This window comes from Belonocnema kinseyi, chromosome 1 (assembly GCF_010883055.1).
Source record: "Belonocnema kinseyi isolate 2016_QV_RU_SX_M_011 chromosome 1, B_treatae_v1, whole genome shotgun sequence".
Taxonomy (NCBI): domain Eukaryota; kingdom Metazoa; phylum Arthropoda; class Insecta; order Hymenoptera; family Cynipidae; genus Belonocnema; species Belonocnema kinseyi.
In genome coordinates this window covers 23,042,373-23,054,050 of record NC_046657.1, presented here as the reverse complement: position 1 = coordinate 23,054,050, position 11,678 = coordinate 23,042,373, and the positions used below count along the sequence as shown (strand labels likewise).

The window sequence follows — 11,678 nt, the reverse complement described above, 5'->3', positions numbered from 1 at the left end:
ATTTTCATGAAGTTCCCAACTGAAAAGACTGGAATTGAAAAAACCGAATTTTTCTGCAGACAAATGCCCGAATAATGCATTTGTTTAAAAAAATCATAAGATATTAACCAAATTATGAATTTTGCTAAAATTATCATAAAAGTTGCTAATTAAAAAAAAATGTAATCGAGAAAAACGAATTTTTCTGTCGAAAAATGCCTGATTACTGCTTTTGTTAATTAAATTTGTTTTTAATATAAACAATTATAATCTTCAGAGAAAGTTTTTGTAATATAATATTGTTTCCATTGAAATTTCTTGCAATATACCTTGAAAAAACGTATAATTATGAAAGATCGTAAAAAACATTTTTTCAAAAAATAATTTATATACAAAAAAAATGTTTGTTTATTGTATAATGTTGAAGCATCTTTAACTAATGTTACTTTTTTCAACTTTGGTTATTTCAACAATTTTCCAGTAATTGACGAGCACCGGAAACGTCAAATAGGAAAAATGGGCATTTTTTAAGTCATATTTGTTTACCTTTAAATAAATTAAAATCTAATTCAGAAATCAGCTTCGACAACTCCCTTAGAAATCTTATTAGCTTTTTTGTCAACTTTTTACATTCTCATCATTTATGATTGAGTAAGTATTAGAATTGTCCGAAATTTGACACCACAGTTTTTTAATGGATCTCCTCGAGACCCCCTGAATCCGAAATTGAGTTTTTACGATGGGGTCTGCCTGTCAGTCTGTCTGTCCGTCAGTGGATGGTTTTTTTGTTAGCACGATAACTTTCGAAAGAATTGATTGATTAGATATTCCTTTTGTAAATTCTTTTAGTATCTTAAAATAAAAATAAAGTTCGTTAAACAGCCATTTTGAATGCAAATTCAAAAAGTTAGCGCATTTTGAAAATGTTTGAAAACACTTTTTTCTGAATTCAAAAATTCTATGTACGGATATTTATAGTATTAAGAAGAAGGAACAATTTATGCTAATAACTTGTTTCGATAAAAAACAATTCTTAGTTATAGCATCTTCAAAATTTTTTTAAATCGAACGATAAACAAAATTTTAAAGCAAACAACGCACGATATGAAAAAAAGTCTAGACAAGTAAAACATTACTTTTTGAAAGCCCTACAAGGTTATCATAACAAATTTTTGGATTTTCTTAGAAAATCGAAAATTCAAATTTTGATTGCACAAAAAATAAGAAAAAATAAAAAATTCTATTTTATGGTCAAACTATGTATACCAGTGTAGAAATAACCCCATTTAGCTCTATTACAATCGGGGACTAGTCGGGTTAATAATTTTGACAAAGTACCTAATCGGGGACTAATCGGGAACTAGTAGGGCTTATTGTTGTCAAAATTTCAGTCGGGGCCTGGACGGTGGTTGATCAAGGGCTAGTCGGGCACTTTTGTTCACTAATTTCCGTGCGGGTAATCTGCAGCCTCTTGTCGGGAGCTATTGGGGCTCTGGTTGGGTTATTCTTATGTTTGAGTTTTCGGCAAGATCTTAGCAAATGACGTAATATCTAAAAAAGCGTAATCTTTTTTTCATTCTAAAACCCTAAGAATATATTTAACAATAATTTTACACCGCTTTTTTGGAGAAAAGATTTATTAATGTGAAATTCATCTCGATTGTACTTAATAAATAATTATTAAGTTAATAATTTTGTACGAAAATCAACTTTTTATAAAAACAACGATCAAAATATTCAAAAAGACGTAATCTTATTGTTTTGTAGTATTTTTTTAGAAAATTTCGAATTTCTAGGAACATTTATAGAATTTGTATAGAATTGTATAGAATTTTAAGAAAATCCATATTGGAAAAAATACATATAGATATAGGTAAAAAGTCTGCCGAAAGTCATTAGACTCTAAATTTTTACAGATGTTTATTTTCAAATTGATCTGAAAGTTTTGCCATATGTAAATAAAGTCTAATTCTTCGTGTAGTTGAAATTGGAAAGAGAAAAAGTTTTTGATTAATCAGTGAAGAGCAGTATCCTAGTAGAAATTATTAAGCAAGGTACAGTTCAGATTTCTCTACCACCTTCATTTGAGTCTTGCGGTGCTGGACTGGTAGCTTTAAAGAAAATCCGCAAGGGCGCGAAGTGCCGCCTCTCGCGCAACAGAAATGACGCGTCGAGAGTTTAAGACAGCAGTCCACACTTAACGAAGCATAATTACCTGGAGCAGAGACTACCGTAACCAAAATGACGGATCCTTCAGAGCGAAGTTCTTCCATTGCTGCGTTCCAGCTGAAGTTTTTTTTAAAATTAATATTCCACAAATTTTGGGGAATCTTAGTTACATGAATTTATGCATTTTTAAGCGTAGGATAATTCCCCATTAAATTTTGGGTAAATTTGAGCACTTTTAAATATTTCAAAACAGTTTATGGAGATTTCCGTAAATAATAAGTATTTTGACAAACTTTTAGGGAATGTTCCACAAATGTTGGGGAGTTTGGTTAATATTCCTCGCGGGTCGAATGGTTGGGGACCAGACTAGTTCCCCATTTGAATTTCTATACGGGTAGGATACAAGAAAAGGTGATTTAACCAAAATTATTACCCTAAAAAATATCTACGCTGCAAATTTAGTTACCATCGGACAAGAAGTGACCTTCACCCTGCCGTATCTCAGCACCCATTGCACTTACGTAAATGGAAAAAATCAATCTTTTTCTTTTCTTATAAGCTTCATTTTCATTGTGAGTTTTTTTTCGTAGAATTAAAATTTTCCGAGTTATTCGAGAAAAACCGCTGAAAAACGTGTTTTTTTAGAAGAAAAAAAAACATTTTCACCCTGCAAACTCCCATATAAAGAAGAAAACATTTATTATTACAATTATATTTATTTCTCATTGTATTTTGTATTTACAATTATACATTAACTTAACTTTTTGGTCGACCTGTAGTAAGAAAAAACAAAACCTACGACCTACGAGAATTATTTACAAATTACCTAAGATCAAACATACTTGATTATCGAAGAAGAATGACCTCAGATAAATTTTATATACACAGTTGCATTCTGCAATTTTTCGGACTAACATTTTATACATATTTATATATTTCGTGTCAATTTTATAATTTATTACCTGAAAATTCTGTACATCTACTTTTCTTTCTAAAATAAATCTTAAAGATCAGATCAATGTTGCGTCCCAACAGTGGAAAGCAACTCTCCAATGCGTAAAATATTTTAAAAAGTATATTTGACTCGATTTTATGTCAACTCAAGTTTACCAGACATACTGTCATCGATAGCGATTTCAAAAATCTTATCTTTATCACTTTTCAAAAGCAGGTAGAAGAGAATATAAACGATATAATTCGAGTTTTTTTTTAAGTGGGCGGAGTTTAGTACGGAATGAGAAAGGGGGCGGAGTTTGCTCCAAAACGGGAGCAGAGGCGTGGTCTCTTCAGTGGAGGGGATCAAATAGGAAGGACACTTGCACAGCACTGGGATTAATTAAGGCATTCAATTTAGCAATAATTGGATAGTTAATAGGGAAAGTGCTTAGAGCTTTAAAAATCAGGGCTAATTAGGATATCCCCCTTCCTCTATGTTTTTCTTCATATATTAACATATATCATCAGTACCAACTATAAAAAGGCTGATGAGGTGCAGGTCGCGGAGGCTGCTGGAAGCTCTGAGTGTAGTGGCTTGCAAAGCCTTGATGAGGATGCGAACTGTGATGCTGCTGATGATTAGGTGGCGGACTTGGAACACCAATTCTGTTTCCACTACTGGGTATTGTCAAGTTCCAAGATGGTGAAGAGTTTCCTTGACTTTGATGCCGTTGTTGCTGCTGATGTCGAACTGGAGAGACGGAGCTGATTGGAAGCTCAGTGGATGTCAGCTGATCAGAGGCAGGATTGGAATTCGAATTGGGTCCCATCAGAGTCACAAGAGAGTTGGGAGTTGGAGGAAGTTGATGACTCGTGTTTTGTTGGTAGGACGAGGAAACTACGTGAACTGGAGAGTGTTGGTGGCTCATGTGGCTTGTGGTGGTTGATGTTGGAGGTAGGGGAGTGGTTGGGTAACTCGCTATAGGAGGAAGACTATAGGTAGGCGTAGAGCAGACTGATGAAGCGAGGCGACTCGAGTCTGGGGTCAGCTGGTAAGACATCGTGTGATGTGATGAATAGAGTTCTGGAACAGAAAAATAGAGATAATTAGCTTTGGTTGCGAATTAAAATTAACATTAAGACACCTATTTAGTGCTGATGAGCATTATTTTAAGGTTCTCAAAGAAAGAATGATCAACCGATCACAAAGAATACATTTTAATCTGAATTTCTTGGAAGGTTTGAACCTTTGGCTCTCTCTATTTCAATAACGCGATTCATCGATCCGCTTCGTCACCAAGGCCCTATCATCACCGGTTTTCACGTTTGAAATTTCCTTTTGGCGGATATTGCATGCATGACAATGCATTTTTGACTCCAGTCGGGAGCTGGTTCGGCGGTTCTTGGTGGCTCGTAGAACCGGTACAGGTTGGGCATTGTACCGAGCAAAGTGACTAGCCCGATTGTTTCGATATCCCGTCGAGCCGAGAACGGCTTCCGGTAATTGTCCGTCAGGTTGCCAGTAGGTGCTTCTGTTTTGCGGCTTCGGATACCCGCTGTTATATCGACTTTCGCGCTGCTACGATGACGTACATTCTGATTCTAATAAAGTCAGACCAATTTCCATCCAAGGACAGTCCGCGATTCGCGCCACCTTCAGAGGAATGCCGTCTCCCCCTTTTTTCACGTCTCCGCCAATTCATTCAACTTGTATGATGAATTAATCGGAAGATGCTAGAGGCCAATTCGATTATGGTCAGTAAAAGCGTTAAATGTGTAATTAGACGCTTAGATTACCTGATCGCTACTGATGGGAAGTAACTTTCCTGATAAATTACTCAAGTTCTGATGCTTCTCATTAGAATTCAAGACCCTATCAAGGGTCACTCGCCGGATATTATTCCAGAAACCAATTACTAACGAACTCACCTGGACTCGAGGAGAAGGCGGTGTCTGGTAGTGTTTGTCCGTGGGGATGTGAATGAGGATGACTCGGCGGAACAGCGGCACCAACATGTGGATGTGGAGGAGCCGGTGGATGAAGTACGTAAGATGCCGCAGGGTAGGCAACCGATCCATATCCACCAGAACTCGTAGAGGACAATTGCTTCCTCAGTCTTGCTCTCCTGTTGCTGAACCAAACTTGAATCCTGGCTTCAGTTAATTTTGTTCTTTGGGCCAATTCCTCCCTGGTGTAGATGTCCGGATACTGGGTTCTTTCGAAGGCCCTTTCGAGTTCATCTAGTTGATGGGCGGTGAAGGTCGTTCTGCTGCGGCGCTGCTTACGCTTCAGAGGAATACCTGGTTCACTCTCGCAGTCGGATCCGGAACTCGTCTTCCCTGAAATTAATTTTAAAATTAGTCAGTGATCATAGTTGAAAAATTTGGTTTCTATTTTAGGACTAGGAAACTTTTGGGGTCATAATCTCGGATTCTTGATCTATCAATATTTCTTTTTGTTTTGATGTTTAGTTTCCTCTTTGGTGTCGTCGACTTGTCAGTTTTCATTGCGGGACTAATCGTCCGACGACGCCTGACGTCGGGACGCCCTCAGCTAATGCGAATTCGACACGGACCGGTTATTCCCGGAGAGTGTTCTTTTTTTTGCTTCCGTGTCACATAACGTCGGTATTAAGTACCGAGAGATGAACTATAAATAATTATCCAGATTTGAGATTAAGCAAATTAGATTTTCCTTTCTGATTATTTTTCTTAAGCGTGGACATTTTTGTATTGAAAAATAAAGTTGGCACGTGTCCTCTGTTTAATTCGGACTTGATGAGAGGCAAAAGGCAAAACATTACAAAAAATATCTCTGCTTCCAGTAGTACTAATTCATACCAACTTTAATATCAGGTTACGAAAGTCGAGATTACTAGTCGGAGATCGAGCGTTTAAGCTCCCGAAAGATGTAATTTTCTGTTTGATTTCCATAGGCCCGATGGAGGCATTAAAGTCATTTGCGAAGCTGCGATCTTTTTAATTTTACTTCAGGAATCTAATTTTAAAATACTACTAAAAAGCTGTTACATTCCTAACGACTCTGCGAAATTGACCAAAACGAGGATTGATTTGTGTCCCTATGTGACCGAGCTAAAAAACCTTCTTTTTCCTTCCTTTCTTTTTTAAAATGACTTGACGCCCCCGTGGGTATTTAAATACCCTTTTTTTAAGTTCCTTTCTCTTTCGCACTGATGGCCGGCAGCTTCACAGAGCTATCGCCTTACAGGGGAGCCTCTCGCCTTCTCTTTCTCGCACTTTTTTCTCCGTTTCTCGCGCCTTTCATCTTTGCCGGCTAGCCACCCTCAAATGATCTTACGATGAGCCCTGGTGGGTACACATTTCATTTGTCATGTCACAAGAAAGAAAAACATGCCGAGCAGTATTTTTCTCTCGTGAGAGAGATAAGTTGACTCTCTGATTATAGAAAAAAAACCTATTATAGTGTAATCTTCATCAAAGGCAAATTAAAAGCTTTGTAAGTTTAAACCGGTAGAATCGCAAGTTTTTAAAAGCTGAAAGTGAAAGATTTTTTTTTGTATGGACCACCAAAGTTAAAACTTTCCCTCTGTATCGAGGAGGCCTCGACGATCTGGAAATTGCTGAATGAATAAATTAAATGCGTGTATTAATCATTCGAGTTCCCCGCTCATGGAAATTACCGGCTTGGTCTGAAGCAGCATTCGGTATCACCTTTGGTCAACGTTGGCTCTGTAATTTTCTCGCCGCGCTCGCTTTCAGGTGTGCGTATTCAACGATTTGTATTTTTGCGCATCAAGAATGCAACATCTGCTTTGATAAAAACAAATAAGAAAAAAAAAACTTACCAAAGACTTCTATTTTGGGGCAGATTTTTACAGACCGAAACGCCTTAGGAAAAGGTTTCCTTTCTTAAAATTGAAGCGCCTTAAGGCTAGACGCAGGAATCGACAAGGACTAAAATTTTGAAACACCTTAAGATCGGATCCCCCCCAGAGTTACCAACTTTTTAAGAACGTATTTTAAGGTTAACTCGCTTTAAGCTAGTAATTTCCTAATTTCTTGACCGCCTAATTTTAGAAACTGAAAAAACAGCATAAAAGATATTGAAAATATCAATTGTTGCTCACCATCTACAAGTTTTGTTTCATCATCAGTGTCGCGTCCCCTTAAAAGTCGAGAAATTGCGGAAACACTGGGAGCACTAGTCCGGTCGCAAATTTCCTCCTTGATTAGTCTGTCCCTAATTTCCCAGGAAAACGCACCTGGATTTTCCCGCTTGTAGTCTTCAATTCTTGCCTCAATCTCAGGTGTCGCCACTCGGGGTTTACTTCCTCCAATCACGCCCGGCCTAATACTTCCGGTCTCCTGGTAGCGATTCAAAATTTTTGATACACATCCGTGTGAGACCCTCAGTTGCCTGAAAAGCAAAATTCAAATGATTAATTATCTTATCAAATACATTTTTTCTAATTGTTAGACGTTTTATTTTTTATGCATTTTTAATCACCTAGATATCACACAGGGTCGAACGCCAGCGGCAGCCATCTCCACAATTTTTAGTCGAATATTATTGGGAAGGGGTCTTCCGTTGATGAAGACACCACCCAATTGGTTTACTCGACCTTGGCCCGGTATTGAACCCAGATCTGTAATTTAGGAAAAAATTAATTATTATCAGTTTTATATGAAAAAAAAGCAGAAGAGAAAAATTAATTTTGCTAACTAAAGTCTTTTTCCAGATTCTAGCGGTAACGAATTGCCGCTACGACTAACGGGAAATTCATCGAGACTTTAGAACGATTTCCAAGCGCGACTCGCGGCTTCAAATGTAGTTTAACGTTGCCGATAAGTCCAATGAAGCTGAGGTTTTACGACTTACAATAATGATAGCGTATAATTCGCTTGACTCTTAATTTAATTTCCATCAAGTAAATTGAGTTGAGAAAGATAGTACATGTAGAATAAAAAAGTAATGCTATAGCACGAATTAGATTCAAAATTGACAAAAACGATTTAAATTAAAATATTTCAAATTCATGGAAAATCTTTTTTGGATTTGAATTTTCGCGCGCGAAATTATGTGGGTGGCGCTAGTTGCCAATACACTTATGAATATTTAAACAGTTCTTTTAATTGTGGTCAAATAATTTTTACCTCATTTCTTGAAGAAAAAAAAATAGTTTTATATAATTTTTGAAATGACTGTGATGATGTGAAATGAGTATCTGAATTTTTAAATTGAAATAATGAATATAAGGTAAGATTTATTTGAATTTTCCAGTGAAAATAATGGTTTATGCTTTTTCTGTTGTGAACTGTATAATTAATTATTAAATTATTTTATTAAAAATTAAATTCAATGAAATTATTTTAAAAGCTTATTAAAAAATCTGTTCACAATATTAAATTACATAAATATTAAAGTTTAATATTCTTTAACTAAGTAAAATGAATTTCTTATTTACATTGAGATTAAATAGTTAAGTATTGGCTATTATTTGTATCATAAAAATTTTTTTAATACATCTATCCTATTTATACACATTTTTAAATGTTTATGATATTGTGAAATAAGTATCTAAATTCAGTTTTCAAAATTGTATCGGCATATATTTTAAATTTCATCTTAAATTATTTTTAAAGTTTATTAATAAATTACCAATTAAATCATTTATTTAAATTTTTGTGGTGTTGTGAAACAAGTATCTTAATTCAATTTACAGTTTTGTATGTAAATATGTTTTTATTTTTTTCTGGTATAAGTACAATATGGAGCAAAAATTATTCAAATATTGACGTGAAAATAATTGTTTAATTCTTTTTTGTTATAAACTGATTAATTCATTACTACCCGATTCTATAAAAACTTATAAATTTTCTGGAATTAATTTTAAATCTTATTAATAATTTTAATATTTGAAAATATTATGTAATTTTTTTTATTGTTCGTGAAGTTGTGATATGAATACCTAAATTCGTAATCGCAAATAAAATAATTCTACGTTAGATGGATTCACTGATTACACTCTTTCAGAATCTAATTTCAGCAAGAATTGAAGAGGTCAAAAATTATGAAAATAATAGAAATTAATACAAAAGTTGGCGGCCATATAACAGTCTAGAAATCTAAATAGATTGTTTCAGAAACAACCACAAAAAAGCTAAGGTTATTTTTCACGTCAAATATTATTGGGCAATAAATTGAACTTTCTTCAATCCGTCCAACGCGGTCGATTCTGGAACAAAAAAAAAATATAAAAAAAAGAGAGAAAGAGAGGAAAGGAGAGTAGTTTTTGACGTAACGAGAGAAAAAGTGGAAAAGTGAACACCACTAATTGAGCAAAATGGCCGACCAATTGCATAATGATTCTTTTATGTTTCCTGGCAATTGTATGGCCGACGCTTGCAGTATTGGGTAATTTACTTTTTTTTACTAACTTCAAGTTACCTAAAAAGTGCCTTTTTTTAATCCTTAATTTTATAATTTAAAAATGAAAAACTGAATTTAAAGAGAAACATTTTTCAACCAAACAATCTTTTTTAACCAAAATTGATGAATTTTTAATTGAAGGAATACATTTTCAAAACAAAATGAATACTTTTGAACAAAAGAGTGGAATTTTAAACACAAAATAGTTGAATTTTCCACCAAAACATTTGAATTTCCAGAAAAAAAATTTTGAAACAAAATAGTTAAATTTTCAATAAGAGAGATAAATTTTTAACAAAGTATTTCAACTTTCAACTAATTATTTAAATTGCCAGCCAGAAACAACGAATTTTTAATGAAATAGCTTGACTATCTACCCCGAATTTGTTTTACCAACAAAAAAAAAATGAATGCAAAAATTGAGAATATGATGTTTTAAAGAAAATTCTAATTTCAATTTTAATTCACAAACAAATGTCATAGTTCATATTTCAACCAAGACGATAAATTTTCTACCAAAAACATGACTTTTCAACATAATACATTAATTTTCAAAAAAATAGTAAAACTATCAATCAACAAAAAATGGAAAAGTGAACTACTCAGTTAAAAAATTAATTTTAAAAAAGAAAAGAATTTTCAGAACATAGTCCAATTTTTAACGAAAGAGATGAAATTTTAACTCAAATGATGAATTTTCAAACTAAAAAGACAAATTTTCAAGAAATAAAGATTTTTTAGACAAAAAAGAAAAAAAAGGTTTATTCGAATTATTGAACTTTAAAAGCAAAAGACGAATTTTTTGTAAAACATTTGAACTTGCCACACGAAAATATGAGTTTTTAGCAAAAAGCTGTTTCATAATCAAATAGTCATAATTTTAATAATAAAATAGGTATTTTCAAAAATGACATTTTTGGTTCGAAAATGTAATTTTAATCACGAAAAGAATATTTTAGAAAATACATAACTTTTCTATCAAATTGATCAACCTTCAAACAATCGAGTAAATTTTAAACAAAATAGATCAACTTTTACCAAAGCAGATGAATTATTAATGAAAAAATATCCGCTTCAATAAAATATTTAAACATTTAGTTAAAGCGAGGATTTTTAAACTAAAATAATTAATCTTCAACTGAAGTTGTTTAATTTCTTGTTAAAAAAATTAATTTTCAACAACAAAAAAACTAATTTTCACCAATCGAAGATGAATTTTCAACAAATAATCAAATAGTAGAGAATGAAGCCAAAAAATATTTTTATTCTTAGGAAAACCGTTGAATTTAATAAGAAATCTCAATTTTATTCAAAATAGTTGCATTATCTGCTAAGGAAGGTTCGGACAAATTAAAAAAAAAAATAGTTTAAGTTTCAACTAAAAAGATTTTCAGTTAAATTATCAAGAAGAAAATATGAGTTTCGAATGAAGAGTTTATTTTGTACCAAAACAATTGGATTGGAAATTCAAAAAGGCGAGTTTTCAGTCACGCAGTTTAATTTTTTAACCAAAAAAAATGACGTTTCTATCAAATTGTTGAATTTTCAACCAGATAATACAATTTTTAATTAAGAATATAAACTTCAGGGTGAAGGAAGTGCAAAAAATATAAAATAATTTCAACAAAAGTGTTAAATTTCCAACAAAAAAGATAGTTTTTAACCAAGCAGTGAATGCATCCAAAACAGGCGAATTTTCCACTAAAAAGAGTTGAATTTTAAATCAAAAGATATAAGATTTTTTACCAAAAGAGAAAAATTTTGAATAGATAAACCCGAATTTTGAACGAATATAGAACAATTTTTACGAAATTGTTTTAATTTATTTTCAACAAAAAAGTTAATTTTCAAACAAAAATTTTGAATCTTCAATAAGTTCCCAATTACTGAAAAATCGTAACTAAGTTACAAATTATTTTTTAAAATAGTAACGAAGTTACTCTAGAAGTTACAAATAAGGTAACTTTTGAGTAACTTAATTTCTTATAACTAGTTACTAGCAAACTCTTAATGAAATGCAGCTTGAGAAACAAAGCAATAAAGCTGAAATTGCAATATATAATTCTGTACTTGCAGCCAATGTGCTGTACGGCAGCGAAACTTGAATATTATAAAAAAAGGATTTATTGAGATTTTTTGGTCATGTTGAGAGAAGAAATCTATTACCAGAAGTAGAATTACC

At 33.0% G+C, this 11,678-nt stretch overlaps 1 protein-coding gene across 2 annotated transcripts in view; it reads right to left on the bottom strand.

Moving 5' to 3' along the window:
* Nucleotides 1-2,898: 2,898 nt before the first annotated feature.
* LOC117169120 (segmentation protein paired-like) overlaps nucleotides 2,899-11,678 on the bottom strand; it is a 17,841-nt gene continuing 9,061 nt past the window's right edge. Inside the window, exons 1-5 of one of the 2 annotated variants that reach the window (XM_033355304.1) lie at nucleotides 7,790-7,820; nucleotides 7,574-7,712; nucleotides 7,194-7,483; nucleotides 5,014-5,424; nucleotides 2,899-4,168 (exon numbers count right to left, since the gene is read on the bottom strand). In XM_033355304.1, the coding sequence (XP_033211195.1) occupies nucleotides 3,609-4,168; nucleotides 5,014-5,424; nucleotides 7,194-7,483; nucleotides 7,574-7,611 (1,299 nt within the window). In that variant the 5' untranslated portion in view covers nucleotides 7,612-7,712; nucleotides 7,790-7,820 and the 3' untranslated portion in view covers nucleotides 2,899-3,608. Of the gene's footprint in view, nucleotides 4,169-5,013; nucleotides 5,425-7,193; nucleotides 7,484-7,573; nucleotides 7,713-7,789; nucleotides 7,821-11,678 lie in introns of those variants that run through there. The other variant, XM_033355295.1, reaches the window with a different exon arrangement.